The sequence below is a fragment of the Pan troglodytes genome, chromosome 21 (assembly GCF_028858775.2).
Source record: "Pan troglodytes isolate AG18354 chromosome 21, NHGRI_mPanTro3-v2.0_pri, whole genome shotgun sequence".
In the NCBI taxonomy this organism is placed as follows: domain Eukaryota; kingdom Metazoa; phylum Chordata; class Mammalia; order Primates; family Hominidae; genus Pan; species Pan troglodytes.
In genome coordinates this window covers 10260980-10275511 of record NC_072419.2, presented here as the reverse complement: position 1 = coordinate 10275511, position 14532 = coordinate 10260980, and the positions used below count along the sequence as shown (strand labels likewise).

Below are 14532 nucleotides of genomic sequence, written 5' to 3'. Positions count from 1 at the left end.
GGCAACTTCACCTCGGGCTCCACTCCACAAGCCCAAGGGGCCAGGTGAGAGTGCTCTCTAAAGCCCCCTCCTGCCTCAGTTGTAGTTGCAAAATTTTAATTTATGAAGGTGACTGAATGATGACACAGAGGCCAATGCTGTTGAAAGAAGTTATTACTCACAGTTTCCCACCATGCAGGGCCACAGTGGGGAGGCACTAGGTTTGGTCCAGGGACAGAATCAGGAGCGAGTGGAAGGCACAGGCCACAGCCCGCAGTGCCGTTTCCACTGGGGAGGCAAGGCAGGCCAGGGGAAGAGGGTAGGATTGGCATTTTGAATCATTCTGGTGGGGTTTGGGGCGTGGGGTTGGGCTCTAATTGTCTGGGTAGGTGCCTGGCCCTGAGCTGGTTTAGGGCAGGGGAAATACTGGTTTCGTATGAGAGTTCCTTGAAGGGGGTGGTTGGTGTATGGACTCAAGATTGGTCGGTTTGCATATGAAAGGCATGAGTTGTTTCTGATCTCCAGGAATCAAGCAGTTTCTCTCCAGCCAACAAGCCCCCACCCCGAGATGTTAAACCATCATAAAATAGAGAATCTAAGGCCAGGCATGGTGGCTCATGCCTGTAATCCCAGCACTTTGGGAGGCCAAGGCGGGAGGATCATTTGAGGTCAGGAGTTTGAGACCAGCCTGGCCAATGTGGTGAAACCCCATCTCTACTAAAAATACAAAAATTAGCCTGGTGTGGTGGCACGTGCCTATAATCCCAGCTACTCGGGAGGCTGTGGCAGGAGAATTGTTTGAACATGGGAGGTGGAGGTTGCAGTGAGCTGAGATCGCGCCACTGCACTCCAGCCTGGGCAACAAGAGCAAGACTCCGTCTCAAAAAAAAAAAAAAAAAGGAGACTCTAAAAATACACGTTAATATAAATCCCCCGCTCTTACCCTTCAGGAGGGGGTGTCTAGACCCCGCAGGACTCCAGCTACAAGGGACCCTGGGGAGGCCAACTCTGCCCTCTTGGCTATTCCCCAAGACTGCCCAGCACCCCCTCCACCCCTTCCCCATTCAGTGGCGAACCCTGGGGAGGCCACGTGGGAAGGAAAGAGGGCTCTAAGAGGGGAGGCCCCAGTCTGGGGGAGAGGCCTGTCTGGAGCCCGGGATCACCTGGCTGTGCTGGAGAACTGGAGAAGAGAAGCTCAGCAGAAAGGAGCTGGCATGGGGCCAACAGCAGAAAAGCAGGAGGCACGCAGAAGTGACTGGGAAGCAGGAGGGCAGGCATGGACCCTGAGGCTGAGCAGGAGGTGCTGAGGGGCAGAGTGGACATTGAGCTGGGGGTAGTGAGCGAGTCCAGCTCAGCTGTGACGCCCTCTATTTGGCCACCCAACTACCAGCTACTTGGGCTGCCCCGGGAGGGACTGGGCTTCCTCTGACATTCTGTGGCCTGCGGCCATCTGTCACACCTTCTTCTCTCTCTGCCCCTCCCTTGACTTGCGGCACCCACAGACAGGTGGGAGAGTGTACCTGCCCTGTGTGGTCAGAGCTTGGTTTTGAGTTTCCTTCCCTCACCCCTCTTTCCTCCCACACGCCAAAACACAAGAGGATGTGTCAGAGGCCTGTGAACCAGAGCAACTCCATCTTGAATAGGGGCTGAGCAAAATAAGGCTGAGACCTACTGGGCTGTGTTTCCAGACAGTTATAGCATTCTGTGTCACAGGATGAGATAGGAGATACAGGTCATAAAGACCTTGCTGATAAAATAGTTTGCAGTAGGCCAGGCGCGGTAGCTCACGCCTGTAATCCCAGCACTTTGGGAGGCTGAGGTGGGCGGATCACCTGAGGTCAGAAGTTCGAGACCAGCCTGGCCAACAAGGTGAAACCTCATCTCTACTAAAAATACAAAAACTAGCCAGGCATGCTGGTGTGCGCCTGTAATCCCAGCTACTTGGGAGGCTGAGGCAGGAGAATCGCTTGAACCCAGGAGGTGGAGGTTGCAGTGAGCTGAGATCGTGTCACTGCACTCTAGCCTGGAGCGAGACTCCATCTCAAAAAACCAACCAAACAAAAAAATCAGCTTGCAATATAGAAGCTGGCTAAAACCCACCCAAACCAAGATGGTGATGAGAGTGACCTCTGGTCGTCCCCACTGCTACGCTCCCACCAGCGCCATGACAGGTTACAGATGCCATGGCAGTATCAGGAAGTTACCATATATGGTCTAAAAAGGGGAGACATGAACAATCCACCCCTGTTTAGGAGATCATCCAGAAACAACCATAAAAATGGGCAACCAGCAGCCCTCAGGGCTGCTCTCTCTATGGAGTAGCCATTCTTTTATTCTTTTACTTTCCTAATAAACGTGCTTTCACTTTACGGACTCGTCCCAAATTCTTTCTTGCAGGAGATCCAAGAACCCTCTCCTGGGGTCTGAATCTGGACCCCTTTCCGGTAACAGATGTCGTAGAGTGAAGCACAACCACTGCAGGGGCATCTTGGTTTACATTTTGCTTCAGCGGCCATGGTTAGCACAGCGGAAAGCACATCACAGTCTTCCGATTCATAAAAAAATCAGGAAATGGACCACCACAAACCACAGACAGATGTACTGAGACAGGATAGGTAGTCAAGAAAGTGACCATGTTCTAGGCGCGCAGCAGCAACTGTGGTGACCGTACAGTCAACAAGCCTCAGCACTGGCATTGCAATTGAGCTCATTCAAGCAAAGCTATCTTCAGCAGGGACTTCTCCCTCTAGGCAGCAAGTGCATTTTTATTTTACCTGTCCTCAAACTGATCCTTTGCTCCTTATAATAGTAAGGAACACACCCCTGTGTGGAGATTTAAGATGCTAATGAGGCCAAGCGCAGTTGCTCACGTCTGTAATTCCAGCACTTTGGGAGGCAGAGGTGGGTGGGTCACTTGAGATTAGAAGTTCGAGACCAGCCTGGCCAACATGGTGAAACCTTGTCTCTACTAAAAATACAAAAATTAGCCGGGCATGGTGGCGGGCGTCTGTAATCCCAGCTACTTGGGAGGCTGAGGCAGAAGAATCGCTTGAACCTGGGAGGCGGAGATTGCAGTGAGCCAAGATGGTGCCACTGCACTCCAGCCTGAGGGAGAGAGCAAGACATCGTGTTTGTTTGTTTGTTTGTTTGTTTTAAAAAAAAGTCAAGACAAATCATAGTGGGGGCTTTTCTGGTCACTTTTTAAATCTTAGTGTTGAGACTTTATTTGAGACAGGGCCTTACTCTGTTGCCCAGGTTGGATGAGATTTTTAACCTCAATATTTACTTATAGAATAACTTTTTGGTTAGTCAAAACAATGCTGTGTCTCATTCTGATCAGAATAAAACATCAGACAACTCAAGAGAAACATTCTGCAAAATAACTGGCCAGGATTCTTCAAAAGTGTCAAGGGTAAAGATAAGGAAAGATGAAGGAACTCCCAGATTGAGGAGAATAAGGAGACAACTGTGATGTGGGATCCTAGAATGGATCTTGGAACAGAAAAAGGACATTAGTGGAAAAATGAGAAATGCAAAACAGTCTACAGTTTCGTTAACAGGATTGTACCAAGGTTAGTTTCCTAGCTGTAATGATTGGACTATGATTAAGTAAGATGGACCATCAGGGGAAGCTGGGTGAAGGGTGTAAGGAAAATGCTTACATTTTCCAACTTTTCTGCAAGTCTAAAATTAGTCAACAATAAGAAGTTTAAAATAGGCCAGGCATGGTGGCTCACACCTGTCATCCTAGCACTTTGAGAGGCCGAGGTGGGAGGATGGTTTGAGCCCAGGAGTTCAAGACCAGCCTGGGCAATAGAGCGAGACCCCAACTCTATTCAAAAAAATTTTTTTAAGTTTAAAATAGAATTATATAAAAAAGGAAAAGAAAAATGCTGTTTCATAGCGTTCCTAGTTTAGCATGGGAGAGACCAGGTCTCCCTGGGTGGTTGTCTGTGTGTTGCTGGGTGTGCGTGGCAGGGCTAGTGTGTTGGGGTCCGTCTAGGCACGTTCAGGCGCCGAATCCCGTGGCTCCCAGGTTTACCTGAAGGTGCAGCCTGGGGTGGAGACTTAATGAGGGCGGGGAGTTGCTGCAGCAAAGGCTCCTCCCAGGGGTATCAGCGCAGACAGCTGGGTTTTCACTGTGCTCCTGCTCCAGAGGCACTAGGAAGGGGGCGCCTATCAGACTAGGGCTCTGCCAGCCATCCTTCTCTGTTGAAGTCCAGCATGGTCCGCTGCCTGGGGCCTGCGCTGCTGCTGCCGCTGTTACTGGGTGAGCGCCCCTCTCTTCCCCTGGACCCCGAACCCTGGCCTCTCTGTCCCTGCTCCTCAGTGACAAGGTGGGAGGGCAAGATATTCCAGGAAAAGCTGAACCACAGGAAGGGTTGCCAGTGAGAGGCCTGTGCGCACGGCTTGGGGACACCTGGCAATTGACCCCACTATGTGCTGAGCACCTCGCCTCCCAGCCCAGTCAAGCCACCACCGCCATCCCCCTCCCGAGTCCAGCCTTGGCACCCCTGCCCCAGGAACTTTTGCCTATTGTCTGCCATCTCCCAACTCTCTCACCCTCCCCTCAGCCCCAGCCCTCCTACCCATCACACAGATTCCTTGGTGAATCTTCGGTGTTGTTCATCTGTTGTTCCACCTTCTTGGACTGCTCCTTCCCTGCATGGATGTCGCGGAGGGAGGGGTCACTTTACTGAGTGTAGTGTGGAAAGTGGAATCTGGTATAGGTTTAAGGTGGAGGAGATCTTGCAGCTGAGATGAGCTGCTGTGAGGGTGGAGACTGGGTAAGGGTGTTCTGGGCAAGGGTGACAGGTAAGCAACAGGCAGAGGTGGGTTCAAACCCTTAGGCAACATCAGGTGCTGGTGTGTGCAGCTGAGACCTGAGGATGTGCCTGGCAAGGCTGTGAGAGGAAAGTGAAGTGTGCCCTTTGGGGAGGGGAGGAAGGGAGGACTCACCCCGCTGCCATCTATCCCCTCCACTCAGGGACCATTCTAAGCCCTCGAGCTATGTTCATCCTTCCTGCAGAGGCAGGTGCTGAAGTCACAGCAGGAATCACTCTCACCACGCGTTCCAATCCACAGCCTGAAAGACACGGCCATTGCCAGAGAGGCACCCTGCTCCCAGCCTTGGGGTGGGATACCACCCCGTAGCCCCTGTGCACAAACACACAGGGAGATGGATGAGGGGGCAGGCTGTGCACGTCCACTCAGGCTGGGCACCAGAAAGGCTTCTAGTCTGAATGAGATGCTCCAGACTGGAGAACTTGTGGAGGCTGGGGGGGATTCGATTAGCCTGGTTTTTGTGACTCAAATCCTGGGAAGGGGCTGCCAAGTCCCAACTTCCAGTTATCCTGGCTCTATTTAGACATAGCCTGTGGGCATGTGGGCAGAGCTCACCCTCTGTCTACCCAACCCCTGGTGTGTGACTGGGGTGCCAGACACCTTCTCTGTCTCCAGCAGGGTGTCACCTATCATGGGGCCTGGTCACTAAAACCACTGATGAACCCTTGGGTCCTGTGGCTCAGGACAAAGCCCGGCGGTGTGTCGTCAGGGACTTCTCTGAATCCACACCCTGGCAGCCAGGACTCAGTGGGTTCTTCAGTGGCCAGAGCTCTTGCATGAATCTGCTCTCCCCTGGCTGATGAAGGGTGGAGGGGCTGGAGGAAGCCAGTCCAGATGGGGCAGGATGACCTCAACTCAAGGGAGCATCAGGAAAGGCTGGAGAGGGGAGACACCCATGCAGGGGGCAGGAGGAGGAGCAGGAGGTCAGGAAAGAGGGAGAAACAGAAATCACTAGACCCACCCAAAGGGTCTCCATGGTGGAGGATAAGCGGCGAGGTGGAGGGGTAGAGGAGGAAAGGTATGGCGTCACAGCCTGTCATTAAGAGACTAGGAGCAGCCACTGTCTTCTATGCCATCTCTGGTTTTAAAGTCTCCATTGGCCAGATCCCCAGAAAGCCTCATTGTTCCCCCGTCAGGTAGTGCCATTGAGTGTAGGAGGAGCCCCTGGACCCGTCTTTGGACGTGTGTGGCCGTTCTGGGAATGGTGGTGATGCTTGGGAAGGAGGGGCTTCAGCTTTTGGGGAAGGCCTGGCTCAGCCTCCATGCTCCCTCTCCATCCCTGACGTGTTGCAGAGCCCTCCAGAGCCCGCCGCTGCCCATCCCCACGACGGAGAGCCGATCAGTGCCAGTCGGCCCCGCCTTTGGGCCACACTCTATGCTTTCTCGGGTTTTCAGCGTCCCCCACCTTCCAGGGGCGTGGATGGGCTGGGTGAAGTGTGCATGCGGGGCGCACTGAGACCTGCAGCCTGCCCGCGCCTTTCCCAGGGTCGGTGAGCTCGGTCGGAGGGAACCGATGTGTGGACGCGGCCGAAGCCTGCACGGCGGACGCGCGGTGCCAGCGTTTGCGCTCCGAGTATGTGGCGCAGTGCCTGGGCCGGGCAGCGCAGGGGGGCTGTCCCCGCGCCCGCTGCCGCCGGGCCCTGCGCCGCTTCTTCGCCCGCGGGCCGCCCGCGCTCACCCACGCACTGCTCTTCTGCCCGTGCGCGGGCCCCGCGTGCGCCGAGCGTCGGCGCCAGACCTTCGTGCCCTCCTGCGCCTTTTCGGGGCCCGGCCCCGCGCCGCCCTCCTGCCTTGAGCCCTTAAACTTCTGCGAGCGCAGCCGGGTCTGCAGGTGCGCGCGGGCGGGGGCGGGGCTGTGGCGAGGGTGGGGACGGGGCCTCTCTCTCCGGCTCACCGCCCTCCCGCCGCGCAGGCCTCGCCTCCTGGCCTTTCAGGTCTCGTGCACCCCAGCGCCCAGCGCCCCCGACGGCTGCCTGCTGGACCAGGGCGCCCGCTGCCTGCGCGCCTACGCGGGCCTCGTGGGTACGCGCGGCCGGGATCCGGGCGAGGGCGGGGGTTCTCCAGGGGATATCTCCGCCTGGGTGGGCCGATGACTTCGCCCTCAGGGTCCCCGCAGGCACCGCCGTCACCCCTAACTACGTGGACAACGTGAGCGCGCGCGTGGCGCCCTGGTGCGACTGCGGAGCCAGCGGGAACCTGCGTGAGGACTGCGAAGCCTTCCGGGGGCTGTTTACAAGGAACCGCTGCTTGGGTGAGGGGCCCGGGCGGGAGTGGAGGGGGAGTTGGGGCGGCGCTTACTGCCCCTCCCAAGCCGCCTGGCTGGGGGCCATTTTAGAGGGGAGAATGGAAGACTGTACAGTTGAGTCACTCTGTCACAGCTGTGCTTATTATTTTGTTATTCCTCACCACACACCTTCTGTCCAAGGAGCCAGTCGTTGCAGCAGGGGGTCTCTCACTTTGTCCCCTGTGCTGAGAGCCCTGTGCTAGGGTTTCCCAGCTAAGTCCACCCTGGACCCCTCCCTCCATAGATGGTGCCATTCAGGCCTTTGCCAGCGGGTGGCCCCCAGTCCTGCTGGACCAGCTGAACCCCCAGGGAGACCCGGAGCACAGCCTCCTGCAGGTAGGTGCAGGGAGGGGAGGGTGAGCTGGCACCTCCCCCACTGTCACCTTCACACCCTTCTGTCCCTGATGGGCCTGGGTGGAGGCATGAAGGGCCTGGGGTGGGGGTGCAGGCAGAGGGCAGAGACAGGCTTTTGCCTCAAGTCTGCACTTGGCTCCCACCCCCAAGGTGTCCTCCACAGGCAGGGCCCTGGAGAGACGCTCCCTGCTCTCCATACTTCCTGTCCTGGCTCTCCCGGCCCTGCTCTGATTAGGACAGCGACCTCGGATAGCACAGCCAGCTACTCCACCCTGCCTGCCTGGGCCGCCTCTGTGGCCTACTGGCCCCTTGAGAAGGGACTGGCTTACCCCCCAAGCCGGCCCTGGTGCTTTCACCCCACTGCCCTTTGTAGGTTTGGACACCCTGTGTGCCGTCCCCTGGGGCAAGGGATGTAGGCTGGGGCCTGACTGTAAAGCCCCCGGTCCCCTGTCAGGAGGCATCTTGGTTGTAAGTCCCTTTATCCACAGACCTTGAGACCATTGGGGTCTCCCACAAAGTGGGGTCAGGAGAGGGTCACTTTTGTAGCTGAGACCTCTCTGGAGACCCAGATCCCCTAGAGCAGGTCAGAGACCATCCAGAATCCCAGAATTCTAGGAAATTGTATCAGCCTCCCAAGCATATAACCCCCCAAGGAATCCATCGGACAAGACCCCGTCTAACACTGCATCCTCCCAACTGGGCATCACCCACCATTGTAGCCACCTGTGCACCATGCCCATGCTGGCAGAGTCTTTCCTGTTCCCCATATGCTGCTTGATGGGCCCCACCCTGTGCCCTGCCTGGCATTGGCCCTGTGGCCGTCTTCCCCCTGGTTTCCTGCAGCTGTAGGAATAACATACAGTGCTTATTAAATCTGTGTGCTGAGACTGACCTTGCTTTTATGTGTTCTGTGTCCTGGGAGCCTGGAGACCAGGGTCTGCCACTGGGTGTATCCCTGATGGCCTGTGTGACCTCCAGTGGCCTCAGAACCTGTCTGGGCCCCATCACCTCACCTAAGGAAGCTGAAATGAATCAGCTCTCACCTCCTCATGGCAGGGATTTTCATTGCTTTCGTCTCTTCTTTCTCCACTAGTACTCAGATAATGAAACTGCATTTCCCAGCCTCCCTTGCAGCTGGACCATGTCACACACACTGCCCAATGTGGACCCAGCAGATGCTAAGAGCATTGATTTTTTTTTGTCTGTTTTTTTTGAGACAGGGTCTCACTCTGTCACCAGGCAGTAGTGCAGTGGCATGATCATAGTCCACTGCAGCCCTGAACCCCTGGGGTGAAACGATCCTCCCACCTCCTGCCTGCCTCCTTCTTCCTCCAAAGCTTGGAGACTTCTGATGAGGAAAGGGTTCCTGTGTCTCTAGCGGCTCCTTCTCAATCTGCTTGAGGTTTGGCAGGAGGTTGAAGTGGAGGTTGTGGGGGCCTTGCTCAGAGACCTCTCTGGGCCAGTGCAGCGCATCCCCCAGCCCCTGGAAATGGTGGCTGGTAACACAGCTCAGAGCTGTCCCCTTCTCTAGGGAATTGTACTCCCAGAAATGCCTGTCCACTTTTACTCTGCTCCCAGAGGCAACTGAAGCCAGTGACTGCCTCAAGGGACAATGCAGTGTGCTGTTCCTGCTCCAGAGCCCCGGTGGGGTCAAGCTGAGGCTAGACTCCAGCAGGGACCCCCACCTGGCTCAGCTCCCGCCCCTGCCCGCCTCCTCCAGCTCTCCTCACTGGCAGGTTTCCCCGAAGGCATTCCCTCAGTAAATCATGGCATTTGAGAACTCCTGTCTTGGGCTTGGCTTCTAGAGATCCTGACCTAAGACACAGCGGTTAGGTACAGGCCACACCAAAACTCAGGCCTGGAGCTGTCCTGATTGGAAAAAGAGCCACCAGCTCTGAAATCAGGTGTGGACTTCGCAGCTCACATCAGACCCACAAACACTGCTTGCTGACAGCTGTCCACCAGCCTCTCAGCTTCAGTCAGGACTCTCTTTTTTTGAGTCAGAGCCTCGCTTTGTTAGCTAGCCTGGAGTGCAGTGGTGCAATCTTGGCTCACTGCAACCTCCACCTCCCAGGTTCAAGCGATTCTCCCACCTCAGCCTCCCTAATAACTGGGATTACAGGGACATGCCACCATGCCCGGCTAATTTTTGTATTTTTAGTAGAAACGGGGTTTCACCATGTTGGTCAGGCTGGTCTTGAACTCCTGACCTCAGGTGATCCGCCTGCCTCGGCCTCCCAAAGTGCTGGGATTACAGGCATGAGCCACTGTGCCCGGCCAAGGACTCTCTTGACTGTAACAAGCAAATCAGAGTGGCTTGAGCATGTGCCTGAGCCATGCAGGCTTCAGGCACAGCTGTCTCCAGGGGTTCAAATGATGTTGCCCCTGCTGGTCTGTGCATTGGTTTCCCCTGCAGCCAGGCAGGCTTTCACTGAGAGTGTAAGACTGCCACCAGCAGCCCCAGTTTGCAGTGTCTCCTTTTAGCAGCCTCAGTTTGCAGTGTCTCCTTTTAGCAGCCTCAGTAGGGAAAGGCACCTCTCTCTTCCAGCATTTATGGACTGTCCCAGGCAGAACCCTGATGGGCCCATAGTAACGGGCCTCTTCCTGTAGCTCGGTGAGTGATCTCAGCCCGCGATGGTTATATGGAATGGGAAGGACAGTTTCCCAAAGGAAAAAAAGGAGTTGTTGGGCAGTGAAGCCGAGTCCAGCCCATTCTCACTTTACGAAGAAGAGGGAATCCTCTGAGGCCCCCACACCTGCGTGGGAATGGACACGTGTAAGTGGGTTGGGGAGAGGCGGGGTGTGTGTGTTGAGAGAGGGCTCATCACCTTGCCCCGCTAACCACAGCGGCATGGTAGCCCAAATGCAGAATTAAGTATTGGCTAAATGATTTGCCTTACATGAAAGTGTATTCAACTATTCTCCATTTTTGACTCAGTTAATTAGAGTAAAATATAAGCATTAAAAAAAAAAAAACTGGAGGAAGCCGAGTGCAGTGGCTCACGCCTGTAATCCCAGCACTTTGGGAGGCTGAGGTGAGCGGATCACAATCGCTTTCTTGTTTCCGGGACACAGGGTGGAAGGGAATTCTTGCCAGGCGTGTTATACAGCCAGTACCTGCAGGGCTGCATGCAGGGCGTGTGTCGTTCAGATGTGATCAATACAGATGCCAGGAATGACATGGCTGTTGTTGACAGAATTTGTCAAAATGATGACCAGCTGGTGATAAGTTTTAAGGAAAACGAAGTTCAGTTTTCCCTTGATGTACACAGTAGTTGCATTTCTGGAAAGCTGGCTGTATATTAAACCAGCTCTCAAGTACTTTGTGTTCGCCAACGTGGTGAAACCCCGTCTCTACTAAAAATACAAAAATTTAGCCAGGCGTGGTGGTGCATGCCTATAATCCGAGCTACTCGGGAGGCTGAGGCAGGAGAATCGCTTGAACCCGCAAGGCAGAGGTTGCAGTGAGCCGAGATCGTGCCACTGCACTCCAGCCTGGTGACAGAGCGTGACTCTGTCTCAAACAAAACAAAACAAAACACAATAAAACTGGAGGCTGGGTAAGGCGGCTTACTCCTATAATCCCAGCACATTGGGAGGCCGAAGCTGGAGGTTTGCCTGGGGCCAGGAGTTTGAGACCAGCCTGGGCAACTTAGAGCCTGTCTCTAGAAAAAATTAAAAAATGAATCAGCCAGGCATGGTGATGTGTGTCTGTAGTTCCAGCTACTCAGGAGGCTGAGGCTGGAGGATCACTTCAGCCCAGAAGTTGGCTGCAGTGAGCCATGATTGTGCTAGTGTATTCCAGCCTGTGACAGAGTGAGACCCTGTCTCAATAAAAAGTAAAAACCAGAAATGAAATGACCTCAAATAAAAATAGAATTGTGGATTAAAAATATAGGCATATGCTTTCCAAAAGACTGGAGAGATAAAAAGGACAGAACCTATTTGAAAATTATGAGATTGCTTCATGGCGGTCAGTGGTCCCAAAGATATGTCCACATCCTAACCCCTGGATCCTGTAAATATTACCTTATATGTAGGCAAAAGAGTATTACTTTCTGTGGCAAGAGATGTGATTTAAGTTATGTTTTACATTTTTTTTTTTTTTTTTTTTGAGACAGTCTCACTCTGTCACCCAAGCTGGAATTCAGTGGTGCAGTCATAGCCCACTGCAGCCTCAAACTCCCAGGCTCAAGAAATCCTCCTACCTCAGTCTCCCGAATAGCTGGGACCACAGGTGTGTGCCACCACGCCTGGCTATTTTTAGTAGAGACAGGGTCTCCGCATGTTGCCCAGGCTGGTCTCCAACTCCTGACCTCAAGTGAACCTCCCGCCTTGGCCTCCCAAAGTGCTGGGATTACAGGCGTGAGACACTGCACCCAGCCAAGGTACAGATCTTGAGAGGAGCTTATCCTGGATTATCTAAGTGGGCTCTCAACACCTGTATGTCGCACCTCTGCATCTTATGAGTGTGATGCAGAGGTGTCTAGAGGGAAACTAAACACAGACATTTTGAGCAAAAGACCAGGGGAAGACAGAGATAGGGATTGGGGTGATGCAGCCACAAGCCAAGGAATGTCAGGAGCCACTGGAAGCTGGAGGAGGTAGGCACAGATTCCCCTAGAGTCTCCAGAGACTACAGCCCTGGCAACACCTGCATTTCAGACTTCTGGTCTCCAGAACTGCGAGAATCAGTTTCTCTTGTTTCAAGACACTGAAGTTGCGGTCATTTCTTCTGGCAGCCCCAGGAGACTAATAGCACTGTCTAAGATCATTAGAGTTTGGCTTCCATTACTCTACCTAAAAAGGTCCCGGTTTATACACGGTGTTAAGTCTGGCCAAGCCTCAAGGCTGAGTCCAGCTGTGGCCCCCATGACCAGGAATGGGTCATGCCTTGTTCCTCCACATCTGAATGTCAGCCTCCTTGTCCTGCCAGGGAGCTGTCGGTTTTGTGCATGGGCTTTGGGAGACTGCAGTCCTGCCCCCACACTACCCTCCTGTGACTGGGTCTCTGTTACCTGTTGCCTGGCAGGTGGCTGGGAGTGGGGGTGATGCAAAAAGGCAGGTGCTGGAAGCATCCGTGGATTTATTACTGGAAACTTCACGGCTCATGAATGTCCATCCTGGTGTGGAGCCCAGTGATTAGGTGCAAGGTTGAAGTGGAAACCACTTACCGCCCACCAAGCGAGTCAGGCCGGGGCATGCTCACAGAACCAGCTCATTTTTGCATGAAATGTGGACACGGGTTGGTGAAATTTCCAGAGGGCCAGGAGGACAGGCGCTGTGCAGGGCTTTAGCAGCAGTGCCTCAGCCAGACAGCAGCTTGCCAGTGAGCCTGGCATGCTTGTGAGCTGAAGCAGAAATGCACAGCCCTGCCTTGCCGGGCTGCTGGGAAGCCCTGGATCGGAGGATGTCTTGGGAAGCTGCTCTGCTGGGGGCATGTCTCTCCACACCCAAGCGAACCTTCAGTTCAAGGCAGAAGAGAGAGAGAAAAATTAAGATGAGGACACACACTAGAAAGTAAAACACACACAAACTCAGAAATGGAGTCTTCAAGGGGCAGGAACCAAACGTGGAAGGAAAGGCTTACAGGGCATGCCAGTGGGCCCTGGCAACTCCATCCAGCACATTTGAGACAGCCATTGGGATCTTCCGGTCTAATCGCTTTCTTGTTTCCAGGACACAGGGTGGAAGGGAGTTCTTGTTATACAGCTGGTACCTGCAGGGCTGCAGGGCGTGCGTCTGTTCAGACGTGACCCATACAGATGCCAGGAATGACATGGCTGTTGTTGACAGAATTTGTCAAAATGATGACCAGCTGATGATAAGTTTTAAGGAAAACGAAGTTCAGTTTTCCCTTGATGTACACAGTAGTTGCATTGCTGGAAAGCTGGCTGTATATTAAACCAGCTCTCAAGTACTTTGTGTTTATAACTGGGTTAGGTTCTCCACGCAAACAACTGGGAATGGACTTTTTCATTCTCAGAAATATCCAGCAGGCCTACCAGGCATGCTGCCCCCCCAGGGCCTCTGCACCTGCCATCCCTGTTTGGAATGCTCTTCTCCCAGACCTCCACATTCCTTCCTGCCCCCTCCACTCATCGTTCTGCTCAGCTGTCACCTTAGCAGAATGGCTTCCCCTGGCCACACTATGTTAAGTAGCAATCCCCCCAGCACTTTCTACCCCTAACCCTACTTTTACCTTTCTTCACAGAGCTTATCTGACATTTTATTATCAACTCTCCTGGAGGACATGGAGTTTTCTCTGTTTTGTTCATTGCAAAATCTCTGATCCTGACACAATGCCCTAGCCCTGATGTGCTCAATAAAAATTTGTTGAATAACTAGGTGAATAAATCTAGAGAATTAATTAATTCACTTAAGCAGCATAAAACAAGACACCTAATTCTACTACCTTTGGCCTATAGTGCTCTGTTCCACAAAGTCATTCAGGGACCCAGTCTCCTTCAATCCTGTTGTATTACCATCTTCACCATAAGCCTTCAAGGTTGATGGAGACAGTGGAGGAGACACTGTCACTGTGAATGGCCTTGAAATGACACATCATTGGTGAAGGCTGGTCCCAAGGCTCTACCCAGATGCCACGGGCCCAGGCCGTGCAGTCGAAGCTGTGGACTCAGGAAGAGGAAATGTGTGGTAAGCATCTGGCCCAGTTTGCTATTCTGATCACCAAAACCAGTTTTGTGCTTCCTCTCCTACATGGGCACAGGCACCCTCTCCTAGGGGGACAATACGAGGCCACACCCCGCCCAGACCTCCAGGTGATGCCGCCTCCCTCAGGTGGCTCTTTGAAGTCCACAATCCTGAATTAACAAGACAGCTTAATCCACCTCCCACCCAGCAGGTAGTGATGAGAACAGGCAGGACACCCTCCTAGGCCCTCCTACCCAGGAAGGAGCGGGTGCAGATGCAGCAATTGCTGCTCTGCGGTGTTTTTGCAATCCTGCTGGGCCCTGCCCTGGGCTGGGGGTAGTCCTCGCTCAGGCCCATTTCTGCTCTTGGGCCCACATCTGAGCTTGTAAAGCCCTCGCTGGACACAGCTTTCACAA

General features: G+C 53.9%; 1 protein-coding gene across 1 annotated transcript; it reads left to right on the top strand.

Moving 5' to 3' along the window:
• Positions 1-4203: 4203 nt before the first annotated feature.
• On the top strand, positions 4204-8353 carry GFRA4 (GDNF family receptor alpha 4). Its single transcript, XM_016937241.4, has 6 exons — positions 4204-4249; positions 6310-6655; positions 6737-6846; positions 6941-7075; positions 7353-7444; positions 7613-8353. Exons 1-6 carry the CDS (start codon positions 4204-4206, stop codon positions 7691-7693), a joined length of 810 nt encoding a protein of 269 aa, XP_016792730.3. The 3' UTR covers positions 7694-8353.
• The last annotated feature ends 6179 nt before the right edge of the window (positions 8354-14532 follow it).

Coding starts and splice junctions, on each gene's coding strand:
- GFRA4 (XM_016937241.4), top strand. CDS start 4,204: ATGGTCCGCTGCCTGGGGCCTGCGCTGCTGCTGCCGCTGTTACTGG. Junction 4,250..6,309: donor GCTGCTGCCGCTGTTACTGG/GTGAGCGCCCCT, acceptor CGCCTTTCCCAG/GGTCGGTGAGCTCGGTCGGA. Junction 6,847..6,940: donor CGCCTACGCGGGCCTCGTGG/GTACGCGCGGCC, acceptor GGGTCCCCGCAG/GCACCGCCGTCACCCCTAAC.